General features: G+C 33.0%; 3 protein-coding genes and 1 pseudogene across 4 annotated transcripts; 2 read left to right on the forward strand and 2 right to left on the reverse strand.

The window, feature by feature from the left end:
- Positions 1-7: 7 nt before the first annotated feature.
- Positions 8-1,922, reverse strand: LOC149527638 (protein VACUOLELESS1 pseudogene; annotated as a pseudogene). The gene is made up of 2 exons (XR_016350745.1): positions 964-1,922; positions 8-146 (listed from the first exon to the last, which is right to left on the reverse strand). The product of XR_016350745.1 is annotated as a protein VACUOLELESS1 pseudogene (transcript).
- A 7,775-nt stretch (positions 1,923-9,697) lies between these two features.
- LOC110409840 (cytochrome b561 domain-containing protein At2g30890-like) lies at positions 9,698-13,641 on the forward strand. The gene is made up of 4 exons (XM_021419322.2): positions 9,698-10,481; positions 10,588-10,752; positions 11,325-11,473; positions 11,723-13,641. The coding sequence occupies exons 1-4, from the start codon at positions 10,341-10,343 to the stop codon at positions 12,030-12,032; spliced, it is 765 nt and encodes a 254-aa protein (XP_021274997.1). The 5' UTR covers positions 9,698-10,340; the 3' UTR covers positions 12,033-13,641.
- Positions 13,642-14,424: 783 nt separating this feature from the next.
- LOC110409841 (myosin-G heavy chain-like protein) lies at positions 14,425-16,594 on the reverse strand. Its single transcript, XM_021419323.2, has 3 exons — positions 16,182-16,594; positions 14,988-15,059; positions 14,425-14,865 (listed from the first exon to the last, which is right to left on the reverse strand). Exons 1-3 carry the CDS (start codon positions 16,369-16,371, stop codon positions 14,564-14,566), a joined length of 564 nt encoding a protein of 187 aa, XP_021274998.1. The 5' UTR covers positions 16,372-16,594; the 3' UTR covers positions 14,425-14,563.
- Positions 16,595-17,435: 841 nt separating this feature from the next.
- On the forward strand, positions 17,436-20,576 carry LOC110409146 (alpha/beta-Hydrolases superfamily protein). Its single transcript, XM_021418402.2, has 2 exons — positions 17,436-18,236; positions 19,369-20,576. The coding sequence occupies exons 1-2, from the start codon at positions 18,061-18,063 to the stop codon at positions 20,390-20,392; spliced, it is 1,200 nt and encodes a 399-aa protein (XP_021274077.1). The 5' UTR covers positions 17,436-18,060; the 3' UTR covers positions 20,393-20,576.
- Positions 20,577-24,831: the final 4,255 nt, after the last annotated feature.

Consider the following 24,831-nt stretch of genomic DNA (forward strand, 5'->3'; position numbering starts at 1 on the left):
CACTCTGGGATCAATACCAGCGGCTCATCATAAAAGTAATGCACTGGATCTCCCTGAGGGCCCACCATCAATAATGGTGTATCATCCCAATAAAGAAGTACACTATCCAATCCACACCAAGCTAGCTGCTCTGGAGGAAGAGCTGACTATATATGCAAAAGTAATTTATGACACACAGAGTCAAACATTTACCGACAGAGATCAAAATTCTAAACAAATGAAACAGTCAGTAGCATTCAGACACCCCAACACAATTAGAATGAATTCACCATATTTTCATCAAGGCTGTTGAAGTTTTCACACAGCAATAACAAAAGCATCTCGATTTAGGTGGTCATCATTCTCCACATATCAAAATATGAATTTCATTAGCCTACTGCTTTTGTTCTTGCTTTTCATCCCTTTAAAAGTTGATTTGAAGAAAAAGCAATTAGCGGAAAGCCAGTAATTAATTGAAAATGAACAAATGAATAAAGTGTAATATCAAATTCTAACAAAATTGTTCTATACAAAAATAAAATCATATATTTTGTTCTCCAAAAAGAAAAGTATCTTTACTTTTTAAGTCAGTCAAAAAATATTGTCTACTTTTCTATCCAACATATTTTTTTCTTTTTACTTCTGGGGAGAAAACATAGAAGAAGCAAGTAGGCAAGATAACAGCAAATGAGTACCTAACCAAATAAAATTAATCAATAGCATTTAGATGCCCCTATAGAATTATAATGAATTCACAAACATTTTTCATCAAGGCTATCCAAGCTTTATGCAACAAAAACAAAACCATTTTTAACATTACTATTTTCATCATTTCAACATATCAAAAATATATTCTTCAAAAATATAATTTCCAGTTAAATGCATATTAATATATTCATTTTCACAGATAAAATAAAAACTGCATTCATTAATAAACAAATTAATCAATTAATAGAAAAAAAGGAAAGGTAAATACCCAACTACCTCACAATTATACTCAACAAACTCCCTTAAAATTAATATCCGTAACTAAAATCCGCCCATCATGCGTGAAAATGGCCAAATATTTGCCATCCCAGAAACAACCATTTTTTGAACCGGACCCTGAACGCGTTCCCTTCCACTCTCTGTACTCCATCTTCATCCACAATCAAAATCCCGTCCCCAACCCAACCACACCTCCACATTCCCAGAAACGGTATATTTCGGCTCGATAACCGCCATGCAATTCGGCAAATCCTCCGCCCCCGCTCCGCCAGCTGGCACGGACTCATCACCTTAAAATCTGGGATGCAAAACAACAACCCGCCTTCCGTCAAGCAAACGACGCCGTTGCCCCAGAACAAACATTCCACCACGTTCTGCTCGAAACACTCTTTTCCGAGCGATACGTTGGGTTCGATCAGCCTCGGCGTGGACGTTGTAGCGATAGACGGTACCGTCCTGGACGATGCAGATTAGGGTTTGGTCTTCGGTCCACGACATGCCGATCAGGTCCGCCAGGGTGTTTCCATACGGTGTCGGAGATGAGAGCGCCAGAGGAAGTGAAGATGCGGAGTTTGCGGAGGGCCGATTCGGAATAGAGTTGGACGCTTGGAATCGTCGCGGATCACGGCGATTGGACCGCCGTAGGACGCGCAGGCGACTTTGTTGCGGGATAAATCCATGTGTTTCCATCTCACTGGGTAGAGTTCGGGTTTACGGTAGTAGCGGTTGTAGAGGAGCTGCCATTCTGCAGCAACGGAAACGTTGGCCATTTTCTTTTTTTTTTTGTTCTTTCTTTTCAAGGATTTTCTTTTTTGTGAGATTGAGAATGATTTAAGAGGTGGAAACCTGAAAATGGAAACAGAAAGTTGAGAGAATTATTGGGGAGAGAGAAGGCATGATGTGAGATGTGCAGTGCCGAGTTGAGACTTTAGCAACTGGAACAGAAACAAAGTTGTATCTTTGCGAAACGAAGAGCAGCTTCCGAACCAGACTTGCTGACGACCAAATCAAGCCCAGCATTGGAAATTGGACTCTTCCTTATGGGTTTAGAAGCCCAAAGCTGCTTTTTAAATCCTAAAAGAGAATTGGACGCCAGATGGATCCTGAACTCTTGGGCTTCGCTTCTTGGGCTAAGAAGCCTCGCCATAAGAACAGACCATTTTAGTTAGCTTCTGGCAAAGGACTGGAAAATTCTACTCTCACTGCGCTCAGTTCGTTCAAACAATCGCACGGGTGAGTAAAACTTGTCTGAAATGGAATTAATCGAAATTTTTGTTGAAAGGATTTAATTAATTTGGTTAATTCAGTTAAGAGGTTTAGTTAAAATGATCAAATCAGTTCGGTTTGACTATGAAAATTTATTTGCAATTAACGAACAAACTTTTAATTATGTTTAATTAATCAAAATTTCAAAATAGTCTTCCTATAAATTAAATTAACCCTTAACTACAGGTAACTATAATATTATATTATATTTATCATGTAATTCAAATATTTGATAAATATATTTTACTTAAGTATATTAAAAATAATTTAAAATAGTTATAGTTTTAGTGTTTATTTAGTTTGATTTTTTTTACTGAATGTATCTCTTAAAAATAGAGTCGAGTCAAATAGTATCTTGAAAAATTATTTAAAAAATTAACTTTCTTTCAAGAACAAAATTTTAAAAAAAATTCAAACAAGCAGCTTTTTTTTTTCTTCTTTTAAAAATACATCAACTTTTTAGAAAAATTTTTCTTCTTATTTCAAAAATATCCTCATTAATTAAAAATAATCCAACATTATCCTTTCGAAAAATATCTCTACTCTCAATCCATCTCATGTCCTCTCTCTCTTTATGCAAATCATTCTTTTCCAATGCAAATTACGATCTCCTCTCTCTAGCTTTCTCTCTGTAAAGACTACTAAAAAAAACAAAAAAAAAATAGTAAAATCGGGTCTTTTTTATTCTTAAGATTAAGAAAAAAGAAAACTCCAAATTCAAAACTGTATTTAAATACTATTTCTTCTTTTTCTTCTTATTTTGTTTTTTTTTTATTTTTTTTATTTAAAATCTATCTTTATTTCTCAATTCAATTCTCTTTTAATTTTCAGATATGTATTTGAGTTCTTATTAAATGGCTTAAAGAGTTAAAGTTATCGTTTTGGATTCCTAGTAAAGATCCTAAACCAATTAAAATTGTTGAAAGCTATTGATTGAGGGGTCTTTTATTTTAGGATTACATCACCATGGTTGATGAACTATCATGGGTAGCTCTACATCCTAGTAATTTTATCTAATTGCTTTTGTTTCAATAGTGTTTTTTTTTTCTATTCCAAAGAGTAGGTAAATACATTGAGGTTTGCTACGTATAGAATTTTATTAAAGTTACTAATAATTAAAAATGTATCTAAATAACTATCACTTTTTTAGAAATTATTATCTTTTTGTGAATATGACACACGATAATTTGCTTATTTTCAAGTTTTGGTGGAAGTATCCTTGAATGTTATATAGGATTTGGAGTCATGTTAAATAATTTATGAGTAACATATACTTGTGTGAATTTAAAGCATCTTCTGCCTTATTATGCATCTTGGATTAATTGTATTTAAAGTAATGCATATTCAGTTCTAATGAACCATCTTGGCTACATGATCAGTTTTTTGGATAATAACGACATAATAGTTATTGTTTTATATGTTTTGTTGTAGTTTATAGCTCGCCAAGAAATGCTTCTACCTAATTTTGAAATTTTTAAAAAACCAAAACATAATGCAAAATGGGATTTGGTTATTATCAAAATATTACTCCAAGTTTGTACGAATGAGATTCGTAAGTGTGAAAAACCAAGAATTTCATCCAGAACTAAAAGATCGAAAATTGTAGTAAAAGAATTTAATACTCGTGCTAATACAAACTATAGCAAAAAACAATTGAAAAATAGACTGGATAGTTTAAAGAATGAATGGATTTTAGGAAAACAATTGAAGGGTAAAGAAACAAGTTTGGGGAACCATGAGACAGGAACCATAGAAGTAGATGCCACATAGTAGGAAGCTAAAATAAAAGTAAGTACTTTAAATTTTATATGTTTTAGTTACTGTAAATTATTTTTACAAATGCACATTATTTAACAATTTTTTTCTCTTAAATGTTTATGTAGATTAATCCAAAATATGCCAAATTTTGGTATCACGGGCTAGAACATGCTAATGAATTGAAATTTATATTTAGAGAAACAATAGCCACCGGTCAAAATACATAGACATTAGCCATGGGTGTACCAATTGAAGATATTATTAAATCTGCAAATCTAACTCCACTACAAGATAATATTGAATTTGATGTTGAAGAATTCAATTGTGATGAAGATGACAGTCATATGATAAAAACCCAAATTAAGAGGACAAGAATGATGTCAGAAGAAATAGGAAAAAAAGTGACAAAGGGTAAGACAAAAACTGAGACTGCAACAAGCTTACAAAGAACATTAGATCGAATGTGTGAGGCAATAGAAAGTCATAATGCAACTAAAAGTGTTGAAATTTCAGTGTCATCACAAGCCACGGGACAATATAGTATTTCAGAGTGCGTTAGAGCATTGAAATCTTTACAAAATGAGAGGAGATCGAGTGCAGATGAATTCAATTTTGTACTACAATTGATTAAAATGGAAGAAAATAGAGTCATTTTTATTTTTTTGTTAGATTTAAGTGATAAGCTAAACTGGATTCTACATGAGCATAATTTATCAAATAATTGCAATGGGAGTAATTGAATAGTTTAGGATTTAATTTATTTATTTTAAGCTTATGTTGAACTTTAAATTATTTTCTCTTTGTATTTGTGTTACTTGTTATTTTTTGTGAATATTATGTATGGGATGCTGGTTATCTTAATATGGAAAGGTATCCAATACCTTATAAAGGTGAATATATCACATTTTTTATTTTAAAAGTTGCAATTTAGTTAAAAGGTGTAGAAGAAACATTTAACCATACACATTTTTCATTAAGAAATGTCATTGAAGGAATAATTAGAGTTTGGAAACACAAGTGGCATATTTTACGTAATATGAAGTCATTTTTATTAATAAAATAGGAAAAAATTATTATTGCAATACCAACACTTTATAAGTACATTAGACAGTGTGGTGATAGATATAATTGTAATCTCAATTATATTCTTGAGAGTCAAGAAAAAAGAAATAATGATAAAGAAATGGGTTTATATACTTATAAAAGAGCATTAGATGATAGTTACATGGTTAGAATTCGCAATCAAATAATTGTTGCATTGATAGAAAATAAAAATTATTGATTTATAAATTATTTATAAATTATGTGTTACTTATAAATTATTTATGAAATTTTGTTATGATTTATTATTAATTATAAATTTTATGTTATATAAAAATAATTTTTATATTTTTAAAAATTTATTTTGAATAAATAAAGAAAGAAAGTTAAATTTTTTTCATTATGAACAAATGAATTCGTAATTAAAAGAAAGTTATTTATTAAATACATTTTATGGTAATTTTAACTAAAATTAGATATTATATAAGTTTTTTTATCAAACAGTTTATCTACAAAAAAGGGCTTATAAAAGTAAGTTTACTAAATAGATTTAGTTTAATTTTAAAAATTATTATTTTTTATAAGAATTTCATAATAAATATTAACTCTAAACTAACTTTAAATTATATTAAATAAATAACTAAATCATTTGAAAATCTGGAACATCAAATTGAGCTTGAAACCAAATCAAATACTAACTTCTTAAACAACAAATTAGAATGGATAATGATGAATGAAAATTGTTAATTATTTTCTATTTGTATAATAGACGTTGTAATTAAAGTGTTGATGGAAATTAAGTTCTAAAAATCCAATTATTATCATTAGTATTATGTATTTTAATCTTAAGGTAGACTATGTAGAAACTATTTATAAACAAAATTATCAAATAGTTTTTTTTCTCTTTTATTTCTCGATATTATTATTTCTTTTGAAATTTGAGATTGATAAGTGAGGAATGGAAAAAGAAATAAAAGGGAAATAATACAAACAATTCAAAATAAGTACTCGAATATTTGACTTATTGGTTAGTGTATGATTCCCATATCTAAAGAGTAGGGTTCGAATCCCTCTTTTCTCAATTAAAAAAAATCAAAATAATGTTAATTTTTGTTGAATTTAGATAATGGGAATTAAAAATTTGATAAAAAAGGTAGTAGTACATGCTTTCATTATAATAACATGGCACCTTTCCAAAAAAATTATAATAATTTGAAAATTAAAAAAATTAAAATAGGAGTTTTGATCTTTGATTTGGAGGGCAAGGACCATAACTTAATATTCTTAAATAAGTATATAAAAATTACATCATTATCTTAGACTTGATCGATGAAGATATTTTGGTGTGTACTTCGGAAGATGTTTCTTTCTTTAGCTGCTTTTGTTGGAACTTTTTAATAATTGTAGTTGTTGGAAACTAGGAACATTTTAAATTTTCAGTATATTTTTAATTATGTTTGTCCGAACATTTTAATGTGTGTTTAACCATGTATATTAGAATATTTACAACGTAATTAGCATAAAAGAAAGAATGAAATTAAGAAAATTGAGCTTGAAAAATGGCCCGCGGTCTAAAAAAATTCCGGTTAATGGGATAATTCGTGCAGCCAATATAAAAATTTGATCTAAATATGGTTAATTTGGTTTAGAGTTTTTCTTGACTGAATTAATCAAATACTCATTTTTTAATCTTTAAAGAAATAAAAGAAATTTAGGTTCTACAAGTGAAAAATGAAGGAGAGTTACGTGAAGGTAGGCTTAGGGCCAATTATGAATTATGATTATTTTGAATTTAGGTGCAGCCAATTTCATATATATTTATTCGATTTGAGTCATTATTTAAATAAAAAACACACAAATCGAATCAAATTTAAGTTTTTTTATAATAATTTAAAATATATTTATAATTTTTAATTAAAATAAAAAAAAATTATAGATTAAATTTTAAGTTTATTATAATGAGAGAATACTATATTTTAGTTTAATATAAACTTTAGATCATTTATACTTGGAACCATTTTGGATTTAAATTGATTTATAAATAGGTAAAATTGAGTTTATATTGAGATAATTTAAATGACTATTTAGATTTGGAATAAGATTCTTCAACTCAATCAATGACAATCAATCAACATATTTTGTCGGCATAGTATTAATACTTACAAATTATGATGACTCAGCGATCAAATCAAGACATGCCTCGTTAGAAAAAATAGAAGTGGTTACAGAGTTCCAATCACTCGATTATGCTTCAAACACACTTCGTCAAAAGGGGGGAAAAGGGTCCTAATTTAATTAGAATTAAGGTGTGTGTTGGCTTCTATCAGTTTCTAACAGACAGTGTTATGAGGAACTTCAACTGGATGACCTCACATCCACTCGAGAAATGCATCATGATATTTCTTTCCAGTTGACGATGATGATGGTATGGGTCGAGGCACATGTGACATGCCAACAAATGTTAGAACATGGCTATGATTGGCTCATGTGTTCCAAATTTGAGTTGGAGCCATAGCCATGTTAATCGAGAAGAGGTTGAAACTAATTTTTCCCCGCTATCAAGCCATGCAACTACTGATAATCAATTCAATTAGGGTAAAGTTTACAATCACAGCAAGTCAATGTTTCCATGATTAATCGATTGAAAGAGGTTTACACTAATAATAATAACTTTACAAAAATTCTTTTTTTGCTTTTTTCTGTCATGAATTATTACCCAGAACCATCCAAGGAAATTAAAAAAGTTGCTGAGATAGCGGACAATATGGATGTCAAATCGAGAGGAAACTTTTCCTTTCCTCTCTCACTTGTAGGTGCCCAATCGATAAATTCGAATTGGTTTCAATGGAGTCATTTCAGATTTGGATTATTTAAGATCATATATATTATTTTAAATCGATTCAAATAGAATTCAAAATTATTTAATTATCAGATTATTATGAATTTAGACCATTTTAAGTTCAAATCAAGTTCAATTTTCTTCACATGTTCGATCTTTTTGAATATTGGATTATTTTCAATCACTTTTAATTTTTTTTTTAAATAATCTATGTTCTTAAAACCTCTAATTTGTTTATCACTCACCATTTATATTTAATTGTTTTTACTTTTTAATTATAGATTGTGCACCACTTAAAGAAATTGAATTAATTTTATTTTTAATCAATTAAGATTCAGGTTATTATAAATATCAAATCATGTCGAGATTCAAATTAATTTAAATATGAATTAAATTAGATATCGAGTCATTTAGCTTTCGAATTATTTTGAATTAAATTCAATTTATATTCGAGTTAATTTATTTTAATATGTTAAGCTGAGACGAATTAAATTTTGTCACATGTATTCTCATCTAAAGATCTCATTCTCATTAATATTATGGCAATCTTGTATTTACTATTTCTAATTACCATAGATGAGTTTATTTAATAATGATATTGTGGGACAAAAACACTCTTAATCTTATACACAAAAAACAAAAAAAAAGTGCAGACATGTCCTTCTCCATGCATGTATGGAGCACCCAGAATTTATCAGTGATATCTTGAAAAGACATTTTCAAGAATTTTGATTGCATCCCACCCCAGGGTTTAGCCAAGCAATTCCGACTCTTTAGTTCATTAGAGAGTAGAAAAGGATTTCCTTTTCGGAGTAACATTATCTACGAGTAGTGGGCGGTAAAAAGAAATAAAATTACCCAGAAATCAATTAGCAGGAGGAGCTTGTGACTGGGGTTTGTGGGAACATATTGGGATCCAATGGCGGTAATTGTGTTTTATCTCAATGCCAACTAGAATGTAACTTGCAAGACCTGGCTGCAGACCGCCAAGATGGGGTTTGGACGCTTGGTCTTTTGGCATGGGCGAAATCACGAGTTACACGCCACTCACTTTTGTCTCCTCCTGTGTCTTGAACCCAATGGTTCTATGTCAAATGCCATGTAAATTTCATGGAAATCAAATATTCAGTCTCGGGATGCTTTTGTTTTGCAAGGGAATTCCAATATACCCTAGTTACGGCTTACGCTTTTAAACATGAGAATCTTCAATCTTATCTGCTCACTGGGAAGATTACTGATAGCAAGCTGAGAGACAAGATTAAATCACGAGTGACCAGTGAGACTCCTTATAAGTAGATCACCAACAAAATAGGTCCAAATAATCATCACGGGGCCTGACGGAATTGAGTGCACTATTTGATGATATGAAAGCAGGACCACATTCTCTTCTCTCTATGCAGCTTTGCTACAGTTACGTCAAGATTTCCCACAGCCAAAAAGTTGCATAAGCTAAGTTGTCTTGGTCCACTTGTCCTTTAATCTTTTTTCATAATGTTCCATTCTTTAGTTTTGGAATTTGTAAGTATCCACGGCAACAACACCCAGTTTTCCTCATTTCATTATGCAAATATACTGTGATCTTTCTAACAGGTTGGTTGAATTCGTGGTAATGATAATTGCTAAGAGGAGTGAGCTTTTGTAACCGACGAACATTGACAGAATTATGATTATCGTTTCAAGTTAAAATTAGATCGAAGCTTGTATTTGTAGTATAGTTTCATGTGAATCGGATTGTGTATATTCTTCTTGGAGTTGGTGTAACAGTTATGTTTAGGTATAAACTATAAAAAGTGGTGCATTCCAAGTAGTGGGAAGCAGAGGATAGTGTTTGATAGTGTAGCCTGCCAATGTTCACTTCATACTCTTTTTTTGAATTTCTTGTGTCTTCTCTGGTGAAATTCCCACCTCCTACAACAGCCCAAAAAGCTTGTCTGAAGTGAACCCCACATGGTTCAAGTTGAAATCTATTCCCCATCCCCCACTATCCAATTGTATTCCCCAAACCATCCACCTCCATGCAGTATATACAAACCAATTGTATTTAAAGATCCCACTCTGGCATGTTTTAGACTAAAAAAAGAATATCATGAAAGCTAAACCTCAGCTTTTTGAATTTTATTCCAACAAAAAGATTATCTTATTCATTTCGAACAATACATATTCTAAAGTGGGTGCTTATGTATGTGGCAAAGAAAGGAAAGAGTGTTGATAGTTTTCTGAGAAAGAGGGGAAGTCTACATTGAGTATGCCGGTTCCTGGAAGAACCGCTGGAGCAGAGCCTGTCATCTTATCATAACAACATTGACAACACTTTTCACCATAGTGCTACTCTTATTGCTGTGGTACTACTACTGCTACACCATATAGTCCTCTTCACCAGCTGAAATTCGGAGCTTCAAAAGCACAAGAGCGTTTCCAAGTTTTTCAGCTCCGGTTTTGTTTCTTCATCCTATTCATTCATAGAAAAACAATGCAAGTTCTGGCCGGGAAACTGGTTTCTTTCAGCATGTGTATGGGTCTTATCATTCTCTTTCTGCCATGTATCAGCGCATCTCAAGAACATGTGGAATCCATTCGCAGCCATACAAACAATAAAGGCAACATTCATAAGGTATTGGATTCATGTTCTGGATTCAGATTACATCCTAATTTTTTATAATAACCAATTGTGAAGCTTGTGAATAATTCAATATTTTCTGGCTTTGCTTTCTCTACAGGTGATGAGTCATAAACTGATGTTTGAGATTACACTACATGGATTCCTCCTTTGGGCATCAATGGGGTTTCTGATGCCTGTTGGGATACTGGCTATCAGAATGTCAAACAGAGAAGAATGTGGAAGAAGACTTAAAATTCTTTTCTATGTTCATGCAGTTTCACAGGTAAGTTCATCTTTACTTTACTGTTACATCAATGCGTCTTTCCCAACAGTTAATCTGGATTAACTACAAGAACCTTTCTACATAGGCTATAATTTCTGTTTCTTTCCCTTGACTAATGGTATCTCTACAGAGCTGGAAAATGATAGCACCAATGCTTTGCACAATTTTTTAAGGAAGATTGACACCCACCCTTTGGCTTTCGGCTTTATCAGTGATAATGAGAAAGACACTAAAAGTAATATCTTTCCCGGTTATGCAATATTTTACAAATATACAGCCCAAAGTTTCTTGATAACTAACTAACACACACTACGTAAATTTTCTATTCCTTCAACTTGATCAAAGAAGATTATCATTGATGCTTGAGAGGCAAGAAAAGGCCAATGATTTCATAAAAAAAATTGTGTGGGTGTTGTATTGATCTAATCAAAGATCAGAAGTACAAGGACTAGATATCTTAAGACTTAAGTGAAGGCACATTAAATTAATAGTTCTTCTATCAGCACATGATATTTACAACATGATTGTTAAGTACCTTCATGTATTGAACTGTTAATTTTTTTTTCCAACAGATACTTTCTGCGCTTCTTTCCACAGCAGGAGCAGTCATGTCTATCAAAAGCTTTAATAACTCCTTCAACAATCATCATCAAAGACTAGGGGTAGCTTTATATGGTATCATATGGTTGCAAGCCTTGACCGGCGTTTTACGTCCATGGAGGTAAACCATCATGTCCCTATGTCTCCCTGGCTCATTCTCTTGATTATTACAGCTTGCATTGCATGCAAATTCATTCTGCTGTGACACACGTTTTGCACAACACAAACATTCATGTCTGAGAGGTTCCAATAAATGAAGCCATTCCCAAACCCTCTGAATGATGCTTATCTGAGGAATACCGGTTCAGTTGTGGGAAAGGTGGTTTTAAGGATATTGTAGCATATATTGAGCACAATACTTTCTCTACAGGGGATCCAAGGGACGAAGTGCATGGTTTTTTGCACACTGGTCACTAGGAACTGCAGTGGCTATTTTAGGTGTAATCAACATTTACACTGGATTGGGAGCATATCATGAAAAGACGTCAAGAAGCATAAAGCTTTGGACCATACTTTTTACTGTGCAGATCTCTTCGATTGTTTTCATTTACCTGTTTCAAGACAAATGGTTATATATACAAAAGAAAGGAGTGATTTTGGGCCATGAACCAGTAAGACCCACAGAACAAGATATTTCACCCAGAGAGAAGCAAAAGGAATCAACTACTGAGCATTGTTGAGCACCATGTTATCAGCGACTTAATTACTAACAATTGAGGAATTCTTTCCATCCCTCTCTATTCTTCTTCTGGATTTTCTTCCGTAGAAGAATTGGTCCATAGACCACAATAAGCCCTGTAGACAGAAACTTCTATTTGTTGGCTTAATCGAGGATGTTTTGCTGTTCCTTCTTTCTCATCAATTTTGCTCCGTCCCAGGCCTCTCTTTTTCCTGTTTCCATCTATATTTGTATAACAGGAGATTAACACTAGGCAAAATGAAGCTAGATTTCCAATATCATCTGACCATGATGAAGCCCTATATCCATTATCGATAAGGAGGGTTCAATTTTGTTGTACAAGGGACTGCAGTTTCATTGGACATGAAGCTCAACTTTTTACTCTTTAACTTTAACCTTCCTTTCAGGGAAATGAAGGACAGCATATTGTGAATGACCGTTCATGAAGATAAATCAAAACGAACTTTGGAATTAGATTATAACATAGCATTGAGTTTCCAAAAATGGTCAGGGGTACAGCAATCTCTCAACTCCAGAGGATAACAACATTCAAATACCTTTTTTTCTCCGCCTTTATCCTTGCAGTAACTAAAATGAAATTGAATACCTTTTTGTACTATGATAAGCTTATAAAACATCAACTGAACCTTATTTAACAGTGCAAAGACATTTTAAAGGCAATGGCCTTAAATAACAAGTTCTGGCAAACATGTTTTGCCAATGGGGCTTTAAAATAAGGAAACTGTTGTCCGCTGGTAATATAGGCATGCAATCAGTTGACTAAACAAACAAGTACTCAACTAGACTTCGTTCTTATCCTCCTAGGTGGAAAAAGGACATGGAGAGCAAGTACCATTATGAATTTAGATGAATAAAAGCCCCAATGTCAGATGGAATCCCTGATGAAGCAAAACAGCATTACATGAATGCCACCAAACTGATGAAATTGTTGGATCAAGGTTTTGTTGGTGTTGGAAAACATGATGTCAAAGGTTGAATAGAAACAAAAGAGCAATGCTAGGTTGAAAACTATATCGAAATGGGATCATGACGATCCATAAGTCAAGCTTGTCTAGGGGTCTGTTATTATCAAGTCTAAAAGTTTCTTATGAGGCTTTCTAAAGTCTCATCTGCAATGATTTCAATAGTTTTGAAAACCTAAGGAAGAGAAAAAAATCTATATATTTTTATAGGAAACTTTTCAGACTTTGTTATGGTCATGAGAAATATAATTCTCTCATGTTATAGGTCAATGTTTCCTGCTAGTGCTTAACAAATAGCCACCCACTCAGTTCCTTAGCTGCAAATTTCATAATACAAGAACATCTAGCCTGCTAAAGTAAATATGAGAAAATCACATTACTTGACTAGTAAGAATCTTTTATAAGATTTGGTATAACATCTAAGATTTTGTTATTCCTTTTGATAGCTAAGTTAGGGGAGGGGAGATTTGAACTTGGTACCTCCTTGTTGATGGTAAGGTGTGCCAAACATCCAACCAAAATTTGAGAATGACAATGTTAGCCAGTTAATTATTAGTAGTATTTTAAATCATTTGAAGTACCACAGAATTGTGTAAATATTGTCTGCTATAAATGGGCTCTGGCTGTGAACTGTATAACTGTATTAGCTGCATAAAATCTTGGCAATTAACCAGAGTTACTCATATTAACTCCTCCCACCACCTAACTCATATTGTCATTTGCATTCCTGTTCCTCTAATCCCTTTGTTTCATCAGCAAAGAACTATTCCCTTTTATTAATTCAGTTATTAAATTTTTTTTTTCATCTCATGCGTTTGTGTTTCTTACAGATAATGCATGTGGAAAGAGTAAAGACATATAATTACTTAAAATCACTGAGCTTATGCTTCCAAGGAATTGCATAACTACATAATTTGTATGTATCTAATGTGTATGCATGAATATACCTCTTTTACAGGAGGAGAGCAACATGGGGCTAACCTATGAAAAAGCAGCTCCTAATCCCCCAATCAAATGAGCTAAGCCTAGGTGGCAAACAGTAAATTTCAAATCATAAATCGTATACCTGCTTACCCTTAGATGCTTAAATCAATCCTCTTCTCACTCCTCACTTCCCCCTCCTTCTTGCTATTAGGGAAGAGAGGGAGGATTGGATGAGGAGAATGTGTTCTACAAGATGCTCAGTTCATGCCATCCACATCCTCACAGGAATGACTATGCCATACATAACAACTGGACTGACAAGGAGATCTCATTTCTGTTATTCCGGGAACAGGTAGTAACTGATAATCTACAGAAGATGCCTCTTCTTTAAGAAGATACAGAGGTAACATTTTTAGAAATTTTCAGCAATTATCTTTATATGGTAGGATTAATTTAAACAACCTTGCAGCAATTCAACTCCTGTCATCAAATTAATGAACTCACATAGCAAGTTAAGTTCTGCAGAATAATTGAAAGATAATTGGACAAAAATAAAGGCACTAACTAGCTGCACATAACTTGAGATTGGTTTAACACGTATATCTCTATTAAATTTGAGAATATATCATGGAAAAAGCTGCACATAACCTGTTAATATAGCGATCCCTAATATTATAAAAGGTGGAACAAGTACAAATGCTCCAATGGTTGCAAAGAAAACTGAATCATTCCTCTGAGAAACTTCATTCAAGTATGCTTGTCTCCTGATATTTCTCTTCTGTGAGATGGTTAAAACCTTCGGACTAACCTTCTTCAGATTTTTTCCCAATGGAATATTGAAATCATCGTCTCTATCCCCAACCAACCACACAAGCTGCTCACGAACTGTGAGTTTTCCAGAGCTATCATCACTCTCATATCGTGGGCCTAAAGAGAGACAAATATTCACTTAATTTTGCAAATTGTACTGTCATTCCGTCTAGTCCCTTTATCTGAGAAAGAAATGTATAAATCATTTGCAATTATCTAGGGATAAGATTCTCACATACCATCAACAGCAGAGCTAGTAGTACTGAGTTGATCCAAAAGATCCAGTTGCGTGCGTGCAGAAGTGAAAGACCCTTAAGAAAAATGTCAAGAGTATATAAAGGAAATCAGCGGCCTAAACTCTACATTAATAATATTGAATCTCCATGGATGCCTAAAAAATTTCACCAGCATCTCATGTTATTAGACAATGTGATAAGAACTTCAAAGTAGCTTATAATCATTTCAAAGCAAGCAATTCAATATTCTATATTGTTAAACAAAAAAAGTCCTTCTTGCACTTTGAGCCAGTGCCATGACACAGCAGAAAGTGTGAGGTATGGAGCTACAAAAAGCTATTCATGGTGCTACCTGTATGTCCAATATGATCACTATTAGAGCAGTGTTTTCTCTTTAGTAGATCTTAGTATATATTTACATTTATTGCAATATATTTTCTGTACATATTTAGTCTAACACTCTTGTATATGTACATATTGTTTTCTAATCAATATTCCCATAAATAATAATAGTAATAAAAAGCAGAAAAATGGGAAATATAAGCAAAAAGAATGTTTCAAAATGTTAGAAAAGCAGTGTTCAACTACTAATTAATTTCCACAGACTATATTAGAGAAATAGAAAACTCTAATACACCCCACATCACAGAATCTCGATTACGAGAAAATTTCCTCACTATACAAAAATAAAAGGGCACTTGCAGAGATCCTTATAAGATATATTGGTTTGCTAGAAACAGAGACATCTACTGTAGTGATTCCTCAGTCGAGAAGCTAGTAGAATCCATAGAGTGCACAAATAACAGGGAACTACACAAACAAACGAGGGCATCAAGTCTCCTTTGATAAGGGAGAAAAGGGTGTATAATTTATATGATTATAGTTGGGAAACATTAAGGAAAGGAACCTTCATATTGTTAGTCAAGAGAGACCAATTATGTTGGATGAAGTTATAAATTCAGAAGACTATACTTGAATATAGCAGGAGGTAACATTAACCCAACATAACAAATCATAGTTTCTCAATCCCATATTAAGTACCGAAAGGTAGATACAAAATTTTATATGCCAACAATCTGAGAAGCATACCCTTGTCAAGTACAATGAAACTTCATAAAACAACAAACAAAAGAATGAAAGTTCTTTTCAGTTAAAAACAAACTAAACTAAGCTAATTAAATAAAAGAGATGGCATACCAGATAAAGAAGCAGGAGGGTCTTCCTCTTTGACTCCCCCTTCTTTTCCTTCTGACTGAGCAAATGTTTTACAAGAAGAAGAAGAAGAGAAGAGCTTGAAGGGGGGGTTGTGTCTTGGGTTAAGGAATGGAGGAGGAATATTAGAGCAGGGTTTTGGGTGAAGAGAAGTAGCCATGAAATGTAAAGCCATGACCAAGTTTATATGATGGTTTTGTCGAGGAAGACTGCAAACTTCGAAGCAGCTTTCATTTTAGTTTGCTTCTATCGTTTAGTTGCAGTTTCAAGTTTTGCAAATTTCTGTTGCATGGCCCTGACAAGGGCAACAAGAAGAAAAAAATTGCAACTGAGCTCCGCCACATGTTATATGAGGCCCTTAAGCAATACGTGGTGGCTATTCTATGCTTCCACGCCCACACCAGCACATGTTATGATCTCCTTGGCCAGTGCATCAGAATGCTTTCAACAAAGAAAAATAGTGATAATTGCAGTTCTGAATTTAAGAGAAAGAGATAAAATAAAAGACCAGATTTTTCTTCAAGAATTATATTTTTATTATTATTTAAATCTTTTAAATAAAATATCTCACTATTGCAAGGTTTAAACTCATGAAAAAAAAGATATATATTTTTATTTTATATATACACTATTCACTCAAATACTTAAATATGAAAGTGTTTTATGGATCGAGTTAAATTTAATTGACATTTTTAAATATTAAGTTAAGATTGGAGTTTGATTAGTCCATTAGAATTAAGTATATCTTTGAAATATTAAAATATATTCCTTATATTGATATATTAAAGTTCTTAATTATATCTTAAAAATATAAAAATATATTTTTATTAATATAATAATATTATGAGTTAGATTGGGTTGCATTTGAACTTCAAAAATCATACCCAAAACTCAATTCAATTCGAGCCAACTTATGAACATAAAATTTACTTAGGAGTGGAACTATTATTTTAAAATAACTTATTTGTTATGAAATAAATCTTAAAGAACAACTATAAAAGAAATATAAGAAAAAGTATTTAGAGAAAAAGTAAGTATTTAGAGGAAGAAGAAATCTTATTGAAGTATTTAGGCAAATAACCCCTTTACAAGATAAATATAACATTTAAAAATTAGATGGATTATATCTTAATTTAATCTGATTTATATCAAATTTAGATATAGATAACATAAATAGATATTCACAAAAATATTCATAATATTATTAACATTATTTTTTAATTTAATATTTAGATATTATACAATGAATTTAAAATTTATAACAGTTTAATTTGATTTGATTTGATTTATAAAAATTACAAATTTAGCATTTTTATTTGAACTTGAGTTTGATTTGATTTATGAAAATTACAAATATAAGTTATTTATTTTCAATCCAATGGATACGTGAAATTACCTAAGGTAAGATTAGCTAGTTATTATGAGCCTCACTTGCATTTAATTAACTCCAATTATCCAACTGTAATCCAAATTCAAAAGTTATTTCCCAAAAAAGTCTAAAATAACCTTCGATACTTTCCGTACTTAGAAGGCCAGTATGGTCAATTTAGATTTGAAACCGACAACATGAAAGAAATATGACCGTTATAGCTTCTACAAATCCAGGCGTTTCGAATTATTAGTACTACTTTTTAATTAAAAAAAAAAAAGAGAAATCCTTAGATACCATGTAAAAGTTTTCACACAACCAAAAAGGAAAGAAAAGCAAAAACCCTGTCGTCGAAGCTTTCTCCTTCTTGTTCTCAGGCATGCAAACAAAGAAAGCTTATTAGGAAGAGGAAAGAAGTAGAAGAAAAAAAAATCAAAGAGGGTTTTCTTCTTTTTCTTTTTTCTTTTAGTTTTGGTGTTTTGGTTGTTGTTTGGGATGGCAAAGCGTGGAGCAGAAGAGATAACAAAGGAGGAGGAGGAGGAAGGAGCAGCAGGAGCAATGGTGGTGGTGGAACAAGAAGAAAAGGAAGAAGCACACCCATATGCATTTCACGTGTCTGGGCCTCGCAATGTGGCTAAACCTAATTGGAGAGACCTCATCAATTCCAGTTGGTCAGTCAACGTTTCCTTCTTGCATCGTTTTTCTTAAGTTGCAAGTTTGAGTGTTTTTTTCCCTCTTTATTATATTATATTCAACTATTCAGTTTTGGTTCATAAAATGCAGTGTAAATGTTTTAATTTATGATACCCATTTCCCTTTTTGCTCCAAATCTATGGGAATTTCTCACTGTTTTGGTCATTTAAGTCCTTGGGTTTCAAGGAAACCATGGATATCTTAGGATATGAGGTAAAACCTTGTTTGGTATTAGAAGATTTCGATGGAAAGTTGAGGTTTATTAGCAGAGCAAGTCTGTTAGTCGTTGCACTAGAAGGTAGTAATTTGGGTTTAGGGATGTGAGTGATTGGGGAGGAATGATCTCAAAAACATTGCATTAGTTTTGGATGGACATTTTTGTTGCAGGGTTATGAATGTTTCAATAACATCTGAAAGTTAAGAAACCCGTTATTTGAAATTGAGATCTAGTTGATTACTAGGCTTGAAGAGGGAGCTACAAGTCTATGTATTTTACGTTTGAGCCATGACAAATGCTAGCTCTCTTTGAATGAAGCTGATTACATGTGCAAATATTTTGTTTTGACATGAAGCTACAGATATGCTCACTATTGATTTGCTCTGCTGTTCTAACCAATGGTTATTTCCTTAAATTTTGTGATGAAGAATAAAAATGAAGTGAAAATTTTTGAAAAATTTGGATTTTGACTTATATATGATCTCTTTTGATCAAGCCAGGATGATGCTACTCCTCTGATTGGGCATCAGGAGAACAAAACAAGACGCATTTCTTTATTTTCTTTTCGTTTTTTGGATTAGGAGGATTCTCTGTTACTTGTTAGTCATTTGGGGCTTTGAGATTTTTCATCTAAATCTTTTTTGCTAGCCGCTGGAATTATGGATCCATTCGGCTCCAGTTCTTGTTTCCATTTTCCTTTAACCTATTTTTTTTCCTTATATATATTCTGCTATTTGGTTGTTTGTTAAGAAAATGAGTAGACCTGTAAATATTTGTCTTGGAAAGAGAAAAGCTCTATTAAAGGTATATGCCATCTATACAGGTTTAGAAGACAAAAGTATTTTTGATGAGTAACCCTGCCAATCATGCTAATGAATGATTCACAAATACAGGAAAGATGCAAACTATAAGAGAACTGTAATTGCGTGCTTCATACAAGCGGTTTATTTGCTTGAATTGGACAGACAAGAGAATAGAACAGAGGAAAATGCTCTGGCTCCAAAGTGGTGGATGACGTTCAAGTACAAGCTGGCCCAAACTTTAATTGATGAAAGGGACGGATCCATATTTGGGGCAGTACTAGAATGGGATCAGTCAGCAGCCCTGGCTGACTTTGTGCTCATTAGACCTAGTGGAGCACCAAAGGCTGTTTTAGCACTTCGAGGAACATTACTCAAAGGGCCAACTATCAGAAGGGATATTGTGGATGACCTCCGCTTTCTAGCTTGGGAAAGCTTGAAGGGTTCTGTGAGATTTAAAGGAGCATTGGAGGCATTAAAATCAGTTGCTGAAAGGTATGGAAGCAGCAATGTATGTGTTGCAGGACATTCCTTGGGGGCTGGCTTTGCTTTACAAGTGGGGAAAGCATTGGCTAAAGAAGGGCTATATGTGGATGCTCATTTGTTTAACCCACCTTCTATTTCACTGGCTATGAGCCTAAGAAATATTGGAGAAAAAGCTGGTTTTGCTTGGAAGAGACTTATGTCAATGCTTCCTTCAAGCAGTGAACCTCAGGCCAATAGTGATGACGGGATCAAGGATAACTCTTTAGGCCTAAAGAATTGGTTAGGCCATATATATGGGGAGAAAACTTCTGTGGGATTGAAAAAATGGGTGCCTCACTTATATGTGAATAATAGTGATTATATCTGTTGCCACTACACTGACCCTGAAGGAACAGAGGAAAAAGATGCTGACAAGGAGAATGTTGGTCCTACAAATGGGCAAGTTGCAGCGAAGCTGTTTGTGATGTCAAAGGGGAAACAAAAGTTTCTTGAGGCTCATGGGCTGGAGCAGTGGTGGTCTGATGACCTGAATCTCCAGCTTGCTCTAAATAAGAGCAAGTTGATAAGCAGGCAATTGAAGTCCCTGTATAGCCTGCCGGCTCCACAACAAGCACAGGGAAGGCCAAGATAACAAAAGGCCATTGCTTTCATTGAATTACTCCCGTTTCTAAATCAGATCCTTCTGTCTCTTTTGTGATATGTGTGCATCTTTTGACAAGTTGGCTTTGCTGCTTTCTCATCCTTACTTACCAAAATCAGCAAATGTATACCATCTTACCTCAAAATATATAAAACCATTCTTTATCAACTCTCAACCATTCTCCGCAATTAAACTTAAATATTGCAGGATGTTAGGCAGTTTTTCTGATCAAAATATGATCCGATTCGAGCATAGCTGTTAACAAATTTGTAGTTTCCTTTCTTTACAAAGTATCACCAAAGTTGTGTTACCTTGGAAAAAGGTTGGTTTAGGCATTGTTTCATCAGGAGTTTCTCTACATTTAAGCAGTTAAACCAAGCTTTATATTCTTTACTGTTATTATTTAGTTCATTTAATAGTTAGAATTCTCCTAGGATTTATCTTGTTGGCTGGTCTTTTAGGGTCCTTAAGAGTTTTGGTCTTAGAGTGAGGCTCTGTTGGGGACTTGAGGTTTTATGTGAGGTTTTGAGTGTGGCTCAAAGAATGCATCTGGAGCCGAGTTTGAGCAAAAAAAAAAAAACAACATTGTCTGATTGTTGAGAACCTCCATTAAATTCTGAGAAGCTGAGTTTGTTAATTGACACTTAGTTGGTGAATAGAATTGTTAACAAGTGCTGCATTTGGGAAGGAATTGAATAGATCAAATTTGGAAATTCTTTGTCCATGAATGGGATTTAAGGATCTTTGTCTATAGACTATTTATAGCCATATTCCCTTTAAAATGTTTAATCAGATTATTTATTTAGGAAAAAGGAAAGGCCCATTTGAAAGGTTCCAATTAAGGAAGTCAATAGTATCTAAAATAGGGGTAAACAGTGGTGAAAGTAGTGATAAACCTAACAGTTTGTCATGCTAATGTTCTCAATTTCTTCCTCTAGTGACAATTGAAGGAACTCTCTGGTGGAAATGCAAAAACAATGTTTGACTGGAAACTTGGCAGCAAATTAGGGGAAGGGCTTCTAACTAAGAATGCCCAAAGTTCCATAATGTTTTGGGGGTCAACATGGGCTACAAATGGATTCAACTTGATTAATAAGGTCTAAAAATAATGTCTAACTATATGACAAGCACTAAAACTGAAAATCTTAGAACAAACCAAAAAAATTGAAAATGGAAAACAATAGATGAGCAAATATTAGAGATCAAAAATGGCAAAAACCAAAATGAAAAATAAAGAAGGAAGAAGAAGTAAAAAATGGAGAAGCATTATTTGAAAAAATTATATACAAATTTATGGTGGAAAATTAGTGAAAAACAAGCGATAAATAAAGGGTACAAACTTAGCATAAAAAGATGAGGAAAAAACGAAAAAAAGGGGAAAAGAAAAAGAACTGAGAAAAAAAACAGCATCCTACCAAAGCAAGTAAAATAGAACTAAAAGAAAGCACAAGTAAATAAAAGAAAAATCCAAATGAAAAACATAATTAAAAAAAAAACATAAAATTGACATAGAGCTCTCCAAAATATAAGTTGAGTTGAAAAGATCATAAAATTAATTGAACTAAATAAATGGCTTAAAATTCCTTCTAAATAAAAAGCATATTTACTATCAAAAGACAATATAAATCCTGAAAATGAAAAAAAACACCAACGAAATTATGGAAAAATCTCTGAGATGGCAGCACATGAAGAAAGTTGAGTGAAGCAAATGCTTGAAAGCAGCCCATGGCGTGGGCCAATTGCTCAGGTGGGCTAACAAATATTGCTTAGCCTGTGGTGTGGGCTAACTGCTCGGGCGGGTCAAGACTAGCCCAAAGAAGATACAACACTCCAATTGCATGCCATATGTCACATAATTGTCAAACCCAGATAGCACTCAATTGAGAGCCTTAGGAGAGAGAGAGATTTAATATAGAGTCATAGATTGTCTCTAAACGGGTATGGTAATGACACCTGCCCAAGGACATAAAAGTCATTATGTCTATGCTTTGGACATATGACAATTAGCTTGATTTAATTGGCTTGAATATAGATTAAGTTAGTATAGCGGAAAAGGGTTTGAAACGGTGGGGCTTTGGGGATGTGGATTATAATTTTTTTAGTTTGTACTTTTATATGGGTCAGACAAATAAATACTTATATTTGAAAAAAATTAATTGTGCTTAATGTTGGGTTAATAGGAAATTATTGTCCATTTGGACAGAGTTTGAGGCATTTGATTTATGAGAAATTATTTTTAATTCAGTTTAGTAACATGAAATGGAACCTTTTTTATAAGACGACATTGTTCTACAAAGTGTTTTTTTTTTTTTTAGTTTTGTATAAAGGTGGTTTTATTATTACGTTTGTTTAAACCTCTTACGTTAAAAAAAAAGAAAAAGAATATTTTTGGTGGAAAATGCCTCTATGTACAAGAAATAAGATTTTTGATCTTATTCTTTTGTTTAAAATTTTATGATACAGAAAAACGTAGCTTTACAAGTAAATATTGTTGTGGTTGTGAATGTATTGTTTGTTTTTTTTTATAGTTAACTTGAGATTAATTGATATAGATAAATATGCAAAGGTTGTTTGCTATAAGTAGTTTCTTTTGACACTTTTGATAGACCTGATTAAGTCTCCTGTATAGCTCTACTAGTTTTCAATTGGTGCAATAGCCATGTTATTCTTGAATCATTGTAGTTTAACGGCTAAAACAAAGGAAAAATTGACTTAATGAAATGACACAAACAATGGCGTTTAAACCATAAGAAGTAAAACATCAAAACCGACATGGACTCTAGACGCTTAACTCATTTAATAACAAAAGAAAGATATGACACCATGTGCTTATTCTTATTTCCTTCAACTGGTTGTTGATTGATGCCCAAATTCTTCTTCTTCTTCATCTAGAATCATTGAAATTCTCAACACACCTCTTTGATTTCAGATGAGTAAACTCCCTATTTATCCCTCAGAAACTCAAATTGTTTTATGCTTAATCCTTTAGTGAAAATGTCTGCAAGTTACTCCTTTGAAAGGTAGTATTTTAGCTCTATTTCACCTTTTTTCACAGCCTCTCTTAGAACATGAAATTTGATCCTTATATACCTAGACCTGCCATGATCCACTGGATTTTTGACTATTGAAATTGCAAACTTGTTATCAATCTAGAGCGTGGTTGGTTTTTCACAGCTAAACTTCAAATCCTGTAGAATCTTCCTTAACCAAATTGCCTGGTTTGTAGCTGATGCAGTTATAACATACTCTACCTCGGCAGATGATTATGCCACTATATCCTGCTTCTTAGAGTTTCAAGCAAAGATAGCACTCTCAAATGAGAAACAGTAACCATTGGTGCTCTTTGAATCCTACAAACTACTACCCTAATCACTATCACAGTAGCCCTGGAGCTTCTGTTTTCTAACTTTGCGAAACTTTAATCCAAAACTTACAATTCCTTTAACATAACGAAGCACTCTTTTGGCAGCACATAAATGAATTTCAAATGGCTTGTGCATGAACCTCGAAAACAAGCTAGTAGCATACATGATATCAAGCTTAGTAGAAGAGATATATAGTAAACTCTTTATCACCCTTCTATAATGAGTTTCATTAGCTCCAGCTCCACTATCATCTTTGCACAACTTAGTACCAACAGTCCAAGGTGTAGCCATTGCCTTGCAGCTCTCCATTCTAAACTTCTTTAATAGATCAGAAGCATATTTCTTCTAATCTAACATAATAAAATTAGAACTTTGATAACCTTCCATACCAAGAAAATATGACATTTTCCCCAAATCACTCATCTCAAACTCAGTTTGCATCTTTACCTTGAATTCATCCACAACCTTGCCATTAAGACTATTGATAAGCATGTCATCAACATAAAGGGATATAATAAGCTAAATACCTCTGTTTGCACTCTTCACAGACAATGTATGGTCACTGTTGCTTCTGTAAAACCCTAAGCTTTGTAGATAAGTATCCATTCTCTCATACCATGCCCTTGGGGCCTGTTTGAGTCCATAAAGAGCTTTAACTAGTTTGTAGACTTTGTTCTCCATACCTAGTTCAACATAGCCTTTAGGCTGCTTAACAAAGATATCCTCATCAGTAGTTTCATTTAGGAATACTGACTTAATGTCCAAGTGCCAAATTGATTAGTCTTCATTTGTAGCAAGTGCAACTAATAGTTGGATAGTGTCAAGTCTGGCTATTGGTGTAAAAGTTTCAAAAAAATCTATACCATAAACTTGAGAGAAGCCTTTTATCACTAACCTAGCTTTGTACTTGTTATGGTGCCATCAAAGTTAAGCTTAGTTTTGTAACCATTTAACACTAATGACTTTCTAATTTTTTGGTTTGTCAACCAGAAACCAAGTGTTGCTCTTCTTGATCATCATTATTTCAACTTCCATTGCTTGTTTCTAGTTTTCATTTCTAGCAGC

This window comes from Theobroma umbraticum, unplaced genomic scaffold, assembly GCF_002168275.2.
Source record: "Theobroma umbraticum cultivar Fairchild unplaced genomic scaffold, ASM216827v3 scaffold_44.0, whole genome shotgun sequence".
NCBI classification, from domain to species: Eukaryota; Viridiplantae; Streptophyta; class Magnoliopsida; order Malvales; family Malvaceae; genus Theobroma; species Theobroma umbraticum.

Coding starts and splice junctions, on each gene's coding strand:
- LOC110409840 (XM_021419322.2), top strand. CDS start 10,341: ATGCAAGTTCTGGCCGGGAAACTGGTTTCTTTCAGCATGTGTATGGGT. Junction 10,482..10,587: donor ATAAAGGCAACATTCATAAG/GTATTGGATTCA, acceptor CTTTCTCTACAG/GTGATGAGTCATAAACTGAT. Junction 10,753..11,324: donor ATGTTCATGCAGTTTCACAG/GTAAGTTCATCT, acceptor TTTTTCCAACAG/ATACTTTCTGCGCTTCTTTC.
- LOC110409841 (XM_021419323.2), bottom strand. CDS start 16,371: ATGGCTTTACATTTCATGGCTACTTCTCTTCACCCAAAACCCTGCTCT. Junction 15,060..16,181: donor CCCTCCTGCTTCTTTATCTG/GTATGCCATCTC, acceptor ATTTTTCTTAAG/GGTCTTTCACTTCTGCACGC. Junction 14,866..14,987: donor TACTAGCTCTGCTGTTGATG/GTATGTGAGAAT, acceptor GTCTCTCTTTAG/GCCCACGATATGAGAGTGAT.
- LOC110409146 (XM_021418402.2), top strand. CDS start 18,061: ATGGCAAAGCGTGGAGCAGAAGAGATAACAAAGGAGGAGGAGGAGGAA. Junction 18,237..19,368: donor GACCTCATCAATTCCAGTTG/GTCAGTCAACGT, acceptor TCACAAATACAG/GAAAGATGCAAACTATAAGA.